Source organism: Planococcus citri, chromosome 3 (assembly GCF_950023065.1).
Source record: "Planococcus citri chromosome 3, ihPlaCitr1.1, whole genome shotgun sequence".
In the NCBI taxonomy this organism is placed as follows: Eukaryota; Metazoa; Arthropoda; class Insecta; order Hemiptera; family Pseudococcidae; genus Planococcus; species Planococcus citri.
In genome coordinates this window covers 1,035,466-1,051,485 of record NC_088679.1, presented here as the reverse complement: position 1 = coordinate 1,051,485, position 16,020 = coordinate 1,035,466, and the positions used below count along the sequence as shown (strand labels likewise).

At 34.8% G+C, this 16,020-nt stretch overlaps 1 protein-coding gene across 1 annotated transcript in view; it reads left to right on the top strand.

Moving 5' to 3' along the window:
- Nucleotides 1–493: 493 nt before the first annotated feature.
- The window catches only part of LOC135838444 (TOX high mobility group box family member 3-like), a 136,395-nt gene continuing 120,868 nt past the window's right edge, over nt 494–16,020 (top strand). Inside the window, exon 1 of the mRNA XM_065354076.1 lies at nt 494–987. Coding sequence (XP_065210148.1) covers nt 916–987 — 72 coding nt within the window. The 5' untranslated portion in view covers nt 494–915. The remainder of the gene's footprint in view (nt 988–16,020) is intronic.

Here is a 16,020-nt window from a genome sequence, read left to right as displayed (position 1 = left end):
TCGAAAACTTTTCAACGGTTAAATGTAGAGATTTCGGGAGACCCCCATTTTAAAGAGGATAAAATTACGAACATTTTGCTTTATTAAAATACCTATGTGTTCACTGAAAATTTTGAGTATTTTGAGTTTGAAGTTGACATAATGTAGTATGCAAAAATCGGTAAATGGAAGTATTCATATTATAAAATCGTTATTTTCACGCGAAATGATAAAAATTTAACATCAATCGATAGGGAATTTCATTGTCTTTAATTTGAGACCACATAAAAATTCACCCGAACTCGCGAACAATCGAAAAAATTGCATTTTTGTGAAGAAAATTGCATGCATCAATAGTAGCGCTGGAGAGTTGTCCTCCACGTAGTGACGGCAGAGAGTATGCATGCCCGCATTGCTCCGATTGGTAAATGCTCCTCAGATAACGTGGCAACACTGCGAGCACGTTGATGGTGGGGAAAGAACTCTCGGCGAGTTCAGCGGCTGAGCGCGCCATCGCCGCAGTTTGAAGCATTGCAATGGAATCGTTCTTGAATGTGGGATGACGTTGTATAATTTCGCGACTAACACGTGTTTTCGACAAGTGATTTCGTCAGTTTTTTGTTCGTTTTTGCGATAGTTCTTTTTCGCAAAAGTATCTTGTTGTTGTTTTTATTATTATAATTTTGTTGCGGGTTGAATTACGCGAAAGAGTCGTGTCGATTGTCGTTTTTTTGCAGTTTAAAAACTTCTATTTCGCGGTTCGTGTTTTGTTTCTTTTGTTCTTTTACAATACATCATTTTGTTTTCACGATTTTTTCAGTTGGTTTTATTTAATTACGTGCGTGGTGACGAAAATTTAGTTCTGTGTTGTTATATTTGTGAAGTTCAGTGACAATTCGGATGAAATAATTCACCAGTCAGTCGATCAGGCGGAAAATGGAAGCCACATATTGCATCAATGGTGCTGAAGCCGATTTCAACAGAATGTTTGATCAGTATTTATACAAGGTAAGCCATTGTCATTCTCATTTTAGTTCTCGTTATTGATATTTCCATCGTTAGACCGAATACGAATGTGAAAATTGAAAAGTTGAATAAGATTTGGTTTCAAGCCATTCATCATCATCATGATCCGATTCGTGATGTTGGGGTACGTTCTCACGTTTTGTCTTGATCTCGATCGTAACGCTCAGCTCAGGCTCAACGCTAGAGTGGCGCTGGGTGGTAGGCCTGGTTTATGAACCTTAACTTTATTCGGTGTTTTTTTCTGGAAATCGTATCGCGCTCGGAATCCAGCTTCCAGCAAATTACGAACACTTTTGAGAATAATATACACTGTATGTTTGATTTTGAAATCGTGAATTCAGTTTACTGAAATATTAATTAGTGAAACGAATGTTAGTGTTGCATTTTCATTTCGAAGGATACGATATATCCACCAGTGGTGATCAAGTTGCGGTCCCTCTCCTCCCGGCTCCTTCATGCCTCAGCCAGTTTAATATCTTTGAAAGCCCTATACGTGTTATAGTGATGGAATTCTTCAGCCTGTCCTGTTTAACAGGGGCTGCTTGACAATTCGACAGTCGATACGTTGAATATTCGTTAGGTCATCTTTGTGTAAGTGATTCATGGATCTGAACTTCTGAAGTATTCTAGATACTTCCTAGCTTCCAATTGCCTATGCCGATTGGCTATTACCTCATCAACGTTTCGTATTGTGATGTGATACTGTTCGTATTGAAATTGTGTTAGGGATGCTATACTATATCTACAACTACAATACTTACATAGACATACATTTAAGTGCACCAGATGCAAAGTTGCATTGAGTTTTGATGATAACACCAGTCTATGGCCAAAATAATGGGGGCGACGGTCGTACATTCAAAATGAACAAACCTTTTATGTATTTCAGTGTTTTTGAATGGAACGAAAAAACAAAACAAAACTTCATTTCCAGTGTTTCAATATGAATAACTACTATTCGATGATTGCAAGATTTTTGCTCTTTGCTTACTTGAGATTTTCAATACCCCCCCCCCCCCATTCCAACTCTTAATGAGATGAATTTGAATAAACATACACCATGCGCTGCAGTTTCAGCCTCATACATTTTATGCATTTAGTAATCAATTGATTTTTCATCTTTCTTTAGTGATAGTAATGATGATAGGTGGGGGCATTGATATCCAGTGACCGAAATCAAAGTGATAACCAAAACCAGAAAAATCCTCCAAAATTGTCAATTGACCTGAACAAAACCAATTCATTCCAAAAATCAGAACAGAAACCAAAAACATTTGTTTGTTTTTCGTGTTTTTTCCCAATTATTCGACTTGAACTGATTGATTTTTGATTGATACTAGTAATTTTAATTGGGCTGAAATTTTGCAGGAGGGGGAAGGGATAAAATACACATTTTCAGAAGAAGAAAAAATTCCCAGTGAAACTAAATTGAATCGAATTGGCCAAAACCTCGAGTACCAAAACGTTAGTAAAACATGAGTCAAAACCAAAATTCGGATGGTTATTTGGTCACCGAATTTCATTACCCACTTGCAGTTAACAACACAGCACATAGAATAAACTATATCCTTGACCTGATTAATGCATTCGTACATTGAGACTGTTTCCATCAGGAAATTCGTGTTTGAATTTTATTTCTTCTATAATATTACGCATTGATGAAGTATGCAAAAACGTTGAAAAAAATATTTTCTCTGAAATTGGAATTAGTATCTATTTTAAAATGCGGTGGTGCTAATTTTATGTTCATCATTGCCAATTTCAAAACAATTGAAAAAATTTGTCACGTTTTTGGCTATTTTTCTCGACTGTTTGATATTAGCTATAATGACTTCAGAATTTGGCATCACTACATTTCAAAATACCTACTTACTTCCCCAATTTCAGAGATGATATTTTTTGATGTTTTGGCATAATATGAATGTGAAATATTTGAGGAGAAAATATTTTCAAAACGTGTAATATTGTTTACCTTGAAAATGAGCGATTTGCAAATTTTCAATCGCTCAGTAGAACCCTGAAAGTGCTCTTGGATTTTGATGGAAATGGCCGAGTTCGACACAGAATTTCGAAAACTCATCTCATCTTTTAGAATTGGTCCATTTCCACAAAACTAGTTGAGTAGGGACTAGAGCGAAAAAATCGCGATTTTTTTCGAAGTTGTCCTTTCTTTTAGGTTACATATCCCTCCTACAAAGACACCTCCGGAGCTAAAAAGTTTTCTGAGTGACTTTAATTTCAACTCGATACAAAGATCTCCTCGGCATTTTATCGAATTCCTTCTGACAGATTTTTTTCGCAATCCACCATAATGTAGGTGTCTAGATGTACACCGGGTTTTTTCGGAGATAACGCTAGGGCACACAGTACTGCCAACAAAAATTTCCAAAATATCGAAATATTACCATACAAACTGAAAAAAATAATGAAATTTGAGGAAAAAATGAAATCTTACAAAAAAAAAGAAGCTTTCAAGCAATTTCGTAAAAAAACAGAATTTTTGTTTGGCAAACTTTGAAATTGAAAGAAGGTTTTTCAGGTATGCTAGGTAAAAAACAATAATGCTTTTTGAACGTTTTGGCTAAAAAAGCTCAAATTTTTTAGCTATTTTGGCTAAAATTTGACTATTTCATCAAAAAACTACTTTATGAGAATTTTTACGAAAAAATGTTTTAATTTTCGAATGTTTGTCAACTTGCCAAAAATTGACACTTGGACAATAATTTTGACAAAAAAGTTTTTTTCTTTTACAATTACGGCAAACGCAGGATTTTTTGGGGTGATAGCAATTTTTAGGTGGGCGGGAAGGGGGTACAAAAAATTATGGACTTACAAGTTTCGAGAATTAGCGTGTCCCCAAAAAAGGCCTAGGTAATGGGTATACCTACTTACAAAAGGATGAAATGATTTTGAAAATCTTGAAGTTGTACAATGTACGTACACCTACATATTAATCCTCGAATCTTGATGTGCGATGATTCGCATTTGTATGTAGGTACTAGGTAGGTATATTTTTCCCCCAAATTGCCGAGTTGAACGAACGGTTCGCGAACAAGTTACAGCGTGGCTCAATTGAAGGAACGAAAATAGAATGGAACGGAACCGATGGTAAAAATTATCGAGCGGAACGAACGACATTCCGAAAAAAAAAACTTCAACGCACCCGTCACTGTCGATGACCGTTTAGGGGCCAAGACGTAGACGATGACGATGTAATCGAACATCGCTCGCGATCGTCTGGCTTCACATGTGTGTGTGTGTGTGCTTGTGCTCTCCTCAAGTACGCAATGTCCATTACTTTTTAACTAATAATGCTACCGAATGTATGTACTCGTACTTGATAGCATTTAATGGATTTCCTCGGTGAATCACCATTAAACGATTCCCTCGAGTTCTTTATTTTTCCCTCAAAAAGCTGCGAGTTGATTTCCAACATTTTTCTTACCGATCTAGGTCATAACAAAATGATGGTAATATTGCAACCTTATCATGTTCTATTTTCATCATCGTAGCACCAGCGAAATAAGCCAACAGGGTTCGAAACGTGTTATCAAAGAAGAAGACATCGTAATTGCCATGTCAAGTTTTCTAAGGACAAGGTTGTTGGCGAGCAATACTTCATCAATCTACGCGATTGATTTTAGGATATACTCGTAGTTTTGCTAGCAAAATATCCAATTCATCGCGAGTTTCAGATTACTTCAAAGTATTCTGGCATTATGCCTCTCTGAGACCTGAGACGGTCATTCGTTCTTTGGTCGATGAGTCATTCGGTCAAATGATGAACGAATTCTGTACTAAAAAGTAAAAAACAGCAAATGAAAAAAAACATCATCGTTATAATGCCCATATTTTTGTTGAAATCACAAATTACAATGTACCTCCGTCCACCTTCGTGGGGAGTATTTTTATTTTTACGAGTTATGTATGTATGTATGTAACTAATGTACGTTCGTACGTACGTAATTATATGAGAAATCTTGAATCGTCACGTGTCTTCAACCTGTCCAAAATAAAAGAATGGAGAAACACTCCAGTTTTGATGTGCAATGGGTTAGGAGAGTCATTTCGTTGATCCAAACGTTTTCTCACTGTCTGCGAACTGAAGAAGTTACACCACCATCTTTCGAACTAGAATTGACCAATTTTGAAAAATTTGCCAAAAAGGAAACGTTCGGATCATTTAAATGACTCCTTTAACTCGTAGTACTCGGCGGACGAACAAAAATTGTCGATCATGAGAGATTGCTCGCCTTCAAAATTGAGGAGACAAACGTAGTTTAAAAATTTGAAATTTTCAAAATTCTGGCTGCTCGAAATTTTGAATCGAGTTTGCCCCCTCAATTTCAAAGATGGACATTATTACAAATTGTCCGCCTATTCGAATGCTATACGTACTAAGTACTGGTTTATTTAATTGAATATGGATTAGCGTTTATTTAGCATCATACGCGTATTTTTTTGCTTATTGGCGTAGAGACACTCTACTCGAACTTGGAATGCAAACAGCATTGCTTTTAAATCCATCAAATCAATCGAATGGTCGCGATATCATGATATTTTACTATAGATAGCAATTTTTTTCCGCCACGCCAGGGAAATAAAGGAGCTAAAAGAAAAAGAAAAATAACACATTCAACTATCCCGGAAGCACTGCACGGCCAAGTTAGATTAATTGTGAGAAGATTTACTGCGTGGCATTCATAATAGTACGGTGTGGTGAGGTGCGGTGCGGTGCCATGTGGGGCAGGGCTGCGCCGTTCAATTCTGAATAAGAAAGGCGAAATAAAATCGATATTTTCAGAAAATTATCCGCGAAACGCGATGTCGTTTAATGTCGCTATTACGACAAATTGAAACTGGAAGAATTTTTCGAGCGTTTCGTAATTCGTGTTCCGTTCTGTTTCCTTCTCCCCCCCCCCACGTGTCGAATATTTTTAGGTTTTACTATTTATTCCGTCGATTGTTTACCTACTTCAATCAAGTCAAAATTTAATATTCTGAAGTTCACCGCGTGTAGTCGAGTTGCCGCATCGAAAATAAATAGATCGCGGAAGTTGATTTTGGCTCGAGTATTCTGACTTGCGCTGTTGCCATACAATGTACCGACTACCTACCTACCTACCTACCTAGTACATACCTCTACCTACCTATTGCACATTTGTGTATACAATATCTATACCTATGTACTCGTCTGTATGTGCACTGTGCAGTGACAGTGTGTTTTTTCTCAATCTTGGGCGAGTGTGCTTTGCTTACGTCTGCATTATAGGGTATGTAGATTAAGTTTATAAGTTTCGTAATGAAATGAAAAATTTCTTCATTCGAAATACATATTTTATCTAGTTCTCACGATTACAATGATTAACATAATCTGGTATTATAAATGTTAATCAGATAATTTGGTGAACTAACTGTTATAAAATTACGTACTGGTTCAATATATCAGGTTCATCATACCGGGCAACAACGTGCTTCGACTTCGGTAAGGAGAAGGAGTATGGTGCAACCTTCGCTTTCAAGGTCTCTGCATGCTTCTCCAGGGAGTTGGCCTCTTTTGTCAGGCTTTCACAGATGTTAGATGTAGTACCTAGTACCTCTACCTACCTAAAATTATAACCCATAAATGAGCGGTTTTTTCCTTCTTGGCCAGAGTTTTTTTTCTTCTGTTTATTAAATTGTTTTCATTAGGTATAAAAAATTGGTTCATTCCAATCGCGATCAGATACATAATAATTTGTGTGTTACGATCGAAGGAATTTTCTAAGTAACTATACATACGAGTATGTAGTTACAAAATTGGTGAAAATTTTTGTAAAATTTAACTCAGTTTTGCCAGTAATGGACCAGTGGATATAAACAAGACTTGTAGAGCGATACGAGCGACGCGAAAAACAAAAAAAATGCATGCCAAGATATACCTACTTAATGATGAAATTGTTTTCATCTTTACGAGAAGGTAATTGCTTTTCCATGTGCAACAAGTGGACCGATAGAAAGTCGAAGCATGACGTTATTGTCGTGGAATGGAATTAATAGAATAACCCACCAATAAAAGAATGTCCAAGATGCTAGTTTTTGTTACACAAGATTAATTGGTACATACTCGAATAACATGATAAAAATATCGAATGCGAGGAGTAAGTAGTTTCTGTTGTCGTGACTTGTTAAAATGACATAAATGAAAATTTGTTATTATTTCAGGAATTATTGCAAAATTTGTTGAACCGACTTCGCAGTCATTGAAAATTACCGCGAGGCACGAGTTGATAAAAAATCAGTCAAATCGAACAAATTTTGCGAATTGCTTGAAAATTTATTAAAATGTAATTGAAAATTTTACTGAAATTCTAGTGTAAATTATCGCAAAATTGATCAACATTGAACAAAATTTGGCGAAAATATCGCAGAAAAACTGTAAAATTTCCAACAAAAAAAATGTCCGCTTATAAATATCAAAAAATTAATGAATTTTGACAAGTTTGGCAAAAATAACTCGAAGCGATGTTAAAATTTACGTACAAATAATTGAAAATATGTAATCATAAATTGACAAAAATGCCTCAGAATTTGGGCAAAATGTTGAGAAAATTGTGTAGATTATTGAACATTACTTACTGATGAAATTATGTAATCAAATCTCATCAAAGTGGAATGAAATTCTACAAAAATCACATGAAAACGGTAGGTACTAGGTAGGTAGTGTGAAATGGGCATAAAAATTCCAGAAAGAGGCTAAAAAATGAGAGAATTCTAGTACCTACAGTTGTTATTGAGGTGAACGACATGTTTTGCTGAAAATCAAATTTCCTGTATAAAGTAAGGCAGTAATTTCAAAATTTGAGCCTGTGATGTTGAATTGAAATGATGACATATTTAAAAGTTCGAGTTGGTAAAATGTTGCAACAATTAAAAATGTAAAAAAAATGATTAGCGAGTCGTAATTTCATGAGTCACGAATCACGAATCACAAGCTAAAAAAATGATTCGAATAGATCGTGAATCATGTCTGAAAAAATGTTTTGAATCACTTATCAGTTATCACGAATCAAATCATGACATTTTTGATTTGCTTGGTTCAAAGTACTGTTACGATTATAAATTTTCAAATTTATTTCAGCAGCATTACCGTTGAACTAAGTACTCGTATAATTTGATGAAATTTCTGAAATGAGAGCGCTTTGACCACATAGCCCGAGTCGACCAATCCGACCATTTATATGTACATATTTTCCCCTCATCTAATTTTTACGACGGGTAAAATAGGCTTATGCTGTGTCACCTGCCTGCGCAAGTATGTAGCTCATATGCTCGCGTACTGTACTGGAAGCTATTTGTAGCTCATGTTAATATACGACGTATTTGTAATTGTATGCTTGTGTCGAGGAGCGAACGTGGTTACGTGATGTTTTCAGTTTTGAAAAATTGTTATTAGTTTATTACTTTTGAGGCTATATAGTTTCGTTGGAGTTTTTGAAGATGCTGCTGCGAATTCGAGTTTTATTTTCCAACATTTCGTTCGGTATTGCAGCAAGCTCGAAAATAATAATAAAAATAATAGCGATATAATTAAAAATAAATTCTTAGCGACGATTTAAGATGTTTTGTAACGGGTTCAATGCTCGGGCTGGGTCAAGGCCAATGTACGAGTACATAACTCTCATTTGCTTTGTACATTTTCTTTCGTTTCTGTTTCCAAATGAACCGTCAATCATGTTTCGTTATTACAATGTTCGTTGTACAAATATAGAGAAAAAAAATCAATTAATTATACAAACCAATAATTTGGTCGAACGAGCCTTCCTCCTTCTCCGCGTCTGTATTTTCCCACCAATTAATGGTATGTTCGAGAGGTATTGCTATGTTAAAATGTTGTATGATTTGCGTCATCGCTTATTCGTGAGAATTTGGACACGACAACTCGATTTCTAACGTCGTCGAGTGTCTCATCGCAGTTTTTTTTTGTGATATATTTTTTTTTGTTTTTAATCCAAGTGCATAGGAAATGCTGATTGGAAATGAAAGAATGTTCCTTTGATTGGAAAAATGTTCTCCATCGAGATAGATGAATGTTTGACCAGTGAGCTAGCTTCGTTTTGAATTTATATTGATCCTACATGTAACAATTTATACTGCGAGGGCTGTACAGTGTATACATTATAAGGCTACAATGAATGAACGCGGATGAGATACCTATCTAATCAGTAAAAAAAAAAATAATAATAATAAAAACATCTAAATTTTGTATGTGTACCTGACTACTAATCGAGTGATAATGGTATCGCCTAAAACAATGATTTCAGTGTATAAGTAATTTTTTTACACGTAGGTAGAGAGGTACGTTGTTGTAGCAACACGTATTACGTGCACTGCGAGCGAATAAATTAATATTTTAGTGTCGAATAATGAACACTTTATCCATAGTGTTTGAAATGTAGGTATACTGCTAACGACTATGCCGCGTTTTAAAATTGTACATAATTAAATAATTTAATCCCCGTTCTGTTGAATGATTATAGTATTATTATAAAGAAAGAAGAAGTTATAAAAATGATTATTCGAAATTACCATTCTGTCTACCAGCAGCTTTAATGTTCCGGTTCGTTAGTTGTACAATGCTGTTGATGTTGATGCTGATGCTGATGCAGCCGCAGCCGCCGCTATTAAGTAGTGCGACAGACGCGAAGAGCGCGATGTTAAGATGAGAACCGCGAACTACTAGTATCTAGTGCTAGTGAGAAGTGAACGCTCTGGTCGCTCGTGAATATAGTGAATACCGAGCAATGAACACATACGTGTAGATTGAATAATTATACGTGTTATTTAGACTATATTAGATAGGGAGGATATAGATTACATATTATACACATATTATGCATGTGTATTGTGTGTGTATGGAATTGGAAACTAGAAAGCCGCGTTAATTAGACTTACAGTTCACGGTTAAATTGAAATTTTCGCGTGTTGTTCATTCATAAATTAACAAAAAAGTATAAGTAAAGTAAGTCTCTACCGAATAGGTAATGATTTAAAATTATCGTCTCGGTAATAAAGCGTAGAGGAATTTTTTTCCAATCTTTCAATGTTTCTCATTTCTCATTTTCGAGCAACGATAGAAGATACGAGTAGAACCATGTCTTCGTGTTCTGTAAGCATTTCGTACTTCTTTGGCATAAATACACGTATAATGTCTCAGTTCTTATTTATATTTTGTGGAAATATTTTCGAGATTTCTTTGCCGTCATCCCTGAAGTTGGTTTTTGTGAGGAAAAAACTCCGATTGTTTTAGTCCCTCGCTTATTTTTCAAAATCTAGTTGAAAAGCTCTCAAGTTGTGAAAAAAATTCAAAAATTTTCTATTTTTGGTGTCAAAAATCCTGTGACAATTTTATTTATTCATTTATTTTTTTTTTTTGAAGAAAAAACCATGTATAGAGCCATCAAAAATTGAAAAAAAAAATCAGATAAGAATTGTAAATTGGTGTCTCAGCTGTTGTTTTGAAACATTTTTCATCTCTGGTCACTGGTCAGAATCTTTCCAAATGACTCTCTCTTACGGAAAATTTTCAAAAAATGTTTACAGTACAGGCTGGAAAAATAGGCATGCATTATTTTAATTCCTTGTCAATTTTTTTCGTCAAATCAAATTTAAAAAACGTAAAAAATATGAACAGCATAGATTATCATAAAAACTCTGAAATTGGTATGTAAATCACCGAAAGTTGCCAAAAAATCTCAAAATTTCAAGAGTTTCTCGCATCTTTAGGTTTTTTAAAAAAATTAAGCAGCTGTTTTTTTATATTTGAATAAATATCTAGTTTGAAGAGAAACGAATGAAAAAAATTACTCCCTTCCCTCCGTCCGGCAACTTTTTTTTTAAATTAAAGAATGGGGTAAGTATAGAAAATTGGAAACTTGGTCTGGAAAACTTAGAAAAGTTGTGGAAAATGACTTGTCAAAAATAATGGACAGTTGGACACCCTGTATGAAAATTACCTAAAATTAATTAAGTAAATGGTCTTGAATTTGAATGACATTTTGTCTGAAGTGCAGAAAGTACATCGTAAAAATAGTCAAATTGACCTTCGAGTTATTGAGAATTGGCACAAATTGGTGAAAAAATCAGCATAATCGAGCAAAGTTTTACAAAAGTTGCTTGAAAATTTGTTTAAAGTCAACTGAAACTTGATTAATAAACATTACAAAAATTGCGCAGAATATCGAAAAACTGATCGAATAAAATACCTGTGGCAAAAATGCATTCGAGGAAAACTGTAAAATTTCCATAAAAATTGCTGGAAATTACCAAAAACAAAAAAAATGATGAAATCTTGGCAAAGGATGAGTTCTCATAAAGGTGTTTTAGTGTTGTCAATCCCCCTCCCTCCATCATAAAGGTGGTACTAGCCCTCTCGAGTTAAAAACTTTGAACATTTGGAATCACTGCGATGGAAATTTGATGAAAATTAGTCTAGAAAATTGGAAAAAGTTGAGAAAAATCATTTTCTGTAGCGAATCGAAGTTGTGTAGCCTGGTGCATCGATCATTCATGAAACGAGCTTATGGGTATGTAATATGTATGTACATGTACGAGTATTGTAGGTTTGTAAGCGGAATCATTTCGACTCTTAAATTTTTAATGTGTAATGTGTAGGTACTGAAGGTACGTAACACCGAGTAATGAAGGAAGAAATACAGGATTAAAGAGTAAAGAGCAAGTTTACTTAGACATTGTGAGAGAGAACATCTTGAATTCTTGCAGTCAATTAGTCAAGTATGAACGTAAGTAGTATGTAAAGTAGGTACGATAAAACATTCTTGTTTAGTTTTGTATGTATTTTACTAAAATATAGCGGTTTGCTAATGTGATTATTACATTATGCAATTCTATAAAGATAAGTTGGCGTAAACTGTGAGGCAACTAACTTGCACGAGTGTAAGTGCAATGTAATGATTAATGAGACATTTGTGGAAAATGCTATGAAATGAATTCTCCTCGCCCTTCTTCGCGTACGATTTACCAAATTTATCTACCAAATATAACTACAACTTACAAGTACTTGTATTAGTGTACTAATAGTTCACCAAGTCTATTTGGTTTCCAATCTATCGCTCCTATGCTCCTCTCTACTTTTCTACATCGAGCACTACAACCACTCTACTACAACTTCTGAAGCGTAGGTACTCGTATTATCGCTACCGTACCGATTTATTTACATACAATGGTCTCTGATGATGGTGTGATGCAGAGAAAAGAACATCATGCGAATATACTCGACACTCGTACTTATGCGCTAGAAATTCCGAACAAGAAAACGTCCACTTTTGAGAAGGTGCCAGGTATAGTGGAATTCTCTCAGTTCGGGACTTGCCCTCTTTTTTCGACTTCTCGTTTGGTTTACCTAGACCTACCTTTCACACCTGCCCTTTTGTGTGTCTAAAACTGGAAATTATTGAGATTTTTGCAATTATTTTTTAATTTGTGTCGCGAGTTGTTGCATCATAGGTATTAGATATTAGTTTCTATGTACAATAAATGTATTTCCTAACAGAGGTGGAAGGGTTGGTGAGGGGGACGTGTAAAATTGAATCGACGCTGTGGCTGTGGAAAAAAAGAAAGCAGTAGAGGTAGGCTGAAAGCTGATATTATGTATACTCGTAAATTCGAAAGAATATTTTTTCATTCGGGATGGCGTGGCGGCGTCTAGCAATTGAATTGGACAGCAAAGAAAACACGACGATGGAAAGAAGTGAAAAAGAATGTGAAAACTGAAAAACAGGATGGTAGGTGGAGAGAAGGAGAGAAGAAGAGAGCAGAGAGAATAGCGAGAGAAATAACAATAAAAAGGGAAAAAAGTAAAAATATATAGCCATAGCGAAGCATCGCGAAAAGATACAACATTAATGCACTTGCCAGAATTAAATTAGCGACGGTAATAAATTAATTTTTCAATTACCATTTATGGTTTTTTGCCAGCATATATTATTCAGATTGGCTGACAAGGTTTATTTCTGTTGGTTGAAGAGAACTAAGGGTTGAGCAGGGTTGAAAGTTTTATTATAAATACGAGAGAAAGGGTTATGGTTTTGTTTTCTATTGTTCTCCGTTATCGGGGTTTAAATGAGATTTGGACGTGGATTGCGCGGTTGTCGGCGGGAACGAGGATGTGTTTTTAAAAGGGTTTAAACTGGCGAGAAGGACGAACGAGCGCGACAGAGAAACGACGACGACCGAACGGCATCGGGGATGGTGGTATTAGAAATTCACAGGCAGCCGTTGCGTTGTTATTTTTCATACATATGTATGAGATTTTAATAACGTTTTTGTTTTCCTCCAACATTTTCAAGTATGTACCGTACAACGTACAACACTGTTGTATGTACTACGAGTACTACCTACCTACCTACCTACCTACTGCTACCTATGTAATGCACGGTACATCTACATCCACAATTCTACATGTGGTGTATGTGTGTATTTGTATACTAGTAGGTACTTAGGTGGGTACCTGGTATACAGGTAATATGCAATTTAACATGGATAATGGCCTGAATATTGGCTATTTGTATTAATTGCTACGCGCATGCGCATTTTAAAAAATACTTTTTTCACCCTTTTTCAAAAGTATTTAAACAGATTACCTATCAAAAATTTAATGATTGATTGGCGAAACTGATGTGACGTGTTATAGGGGTTACTTTTGTCAGCCTTTGACGCCTACGAGTATATGTATGGGTACCTCTACCTCTCCTATACTCTTCTCAAGAATGGAAATCGTGTCTCAGCGAAGCTAGGTACATTGAAGGGTAGCTTTTCCAAATGAGTAGCCTTTTCTGTTTGATTTTATCCTATTTTTATTTAATTTTTGTAAAGAAAATAAGATAATAATCGCGTTTTGGAAAAATTACCATCAATGTTTGAAATGTGTGGTGATTGAACCTATACGAGTACATATATATACATCAGCTATTTTCATATTTCCATTGCATTCGAGCCTTGGAGTCATAATCATAATCGGCACTTCGGCAGCACTTCTATCTAATCACCGATGAGAAGTGGAAAAAATATTCGTTCTAAAGTTGATAGAAACGTAATTTACGTACTATGTAGGTATCATTATTATACTCGTATTTGCGCGCGCTTGTATTGTATGTAGTAATGAGGCTGGAATATTCTGCAACTTGTCAGTTTCCTGTTCGCAATTTCCAATCTTTTTTTATTCGATTTTTTTTTTTTTTTTTTTTGTTCAACTCGATAAAACTGGTTTTCAAGTTGAATATTAAAAGTGAATTATTCGGGTGTTTTCGTTTTCTTTTGGGGTAATAACCCTCAACATTTATTATTTCATTTCACCTTTGCAGATACGTTTATATTGCATAAATCTTCCCAAGGAAAACAAGCCTCTAAACCTATGTTTAATGTATTCATTATATTAAACTCTAGTGATTCTCAGAGTTGAGAAATATTTCATTAAATTAGCGTTGTCGAATATGAAGCGGAACAAATAATTCTTTTGTTCTCGATTGCTTAGTTTCTTGCAGTCTTGCCTTATTTGTATGGTTTATTTTCGAGTTTGACATTTTTCGTAGAAATTCTTTTTGTATAGGATGAAAATTGATGTTGTTGAACAAATCTAAATAATGAGTACGGATATCGTTTACTCTACTTGAAAAAAATGAGAAAAAAATTGTATGTTATATTGGACTTGTGCAGAGGAAGAGCCAAAAAACCATTCAAACGCGAAAATATATTCTTGGCACATAAATCTAAGAAATAGAAGGGACAAAAACTGCGAGATGTGAATTTTGAAATTTTTCAAAATCAATATTTTATTGATATGTATTTTATATCATTCGTGAATTCTTTCTGACCATGAAGGCTTGGCTTGCAATCTATAAGGGCCAACAAAAGCTTTCTCGATGATACATACAATATTTTTTTGTGCCTGCTTCGTAATATTATTATGTAGTTGTTCAAATTTATCTTAATCACGGTATATTTTCAAAAAGTGACTATAGATGTGTACCTAATAAGAACTACATAGGTACTTACTTAGAATATTAAAATACTAATTATAATAAAGTTGAACGTAAGGATGGCAGAGTAGAAAAAAGAAAAGAAAAAAGAAACAAAGGGGGAAAAAACGAAAAAAAGTGATTGATGAAAAATGTACAAGTAGGTATAGGTACTGCATAACGTCGCAGATGAACGTCGATGGCACGGTTTAATTATTATTACTTCACGAGTATACGTCAGCGAATTCCATTTTTTTCGCATGAGAATGCTATTAATCATTTTTATCGCATTTTTTCCTTTCATTTTCCTTCTTTTCCTTTGTTTTTTTTTTCAATGAATAATAAAAAGAGTGATGAACAACGCAACATTTTTTCACGATTACAAATGGTCCGGAATTAGTTTTTTGTTTTTTTCCCCCTTTCTATTTCGATCATTTTGTTGGTTAATAATTGTTAAAATACGTATAAAAACGATGTAATCGTTACCAATATTTTGCTACAGCTGCGAGCGACATTTTATTTTATTCAACCAAACGTGTACGAAAGCTGGTGAATTAGTTGGGAAAATTCGATGGAATGTTGTTGAGTCATAGAATCGATTTGAATGTCACCGAAAAAATTCCTCAGCAACGGCGAATAGTAGTTTTCAACAACAATTTGGCAACGTTGTGCTGATAATACGAGTGCATTAAGGTGACTTCTATTTTTGTATTTGTACAATGTTAATTTTTTTCTCTGTATCCCTTGAAATTTTTTTGATTTTTATAGGGAAAAAATTCCCTGAAAATTTTAGCTTTAGAATTTGAAATTAGGTCGTGGTGAGAAGCTCTTCAAAAATACCGGTTCTCAAAAAATGAGTAGAATGCCAAAAATTTGGAATTTTTACGCTTTTACTTTCCAATTTGTGGATTTGGTAGCACCTGGCCTCATCTCCTCCTCCTCCTCCCGTACGTGATGAAAAAGTGAATTTCAAGCCCCTACTCGGAAAATTGCGGTAAAA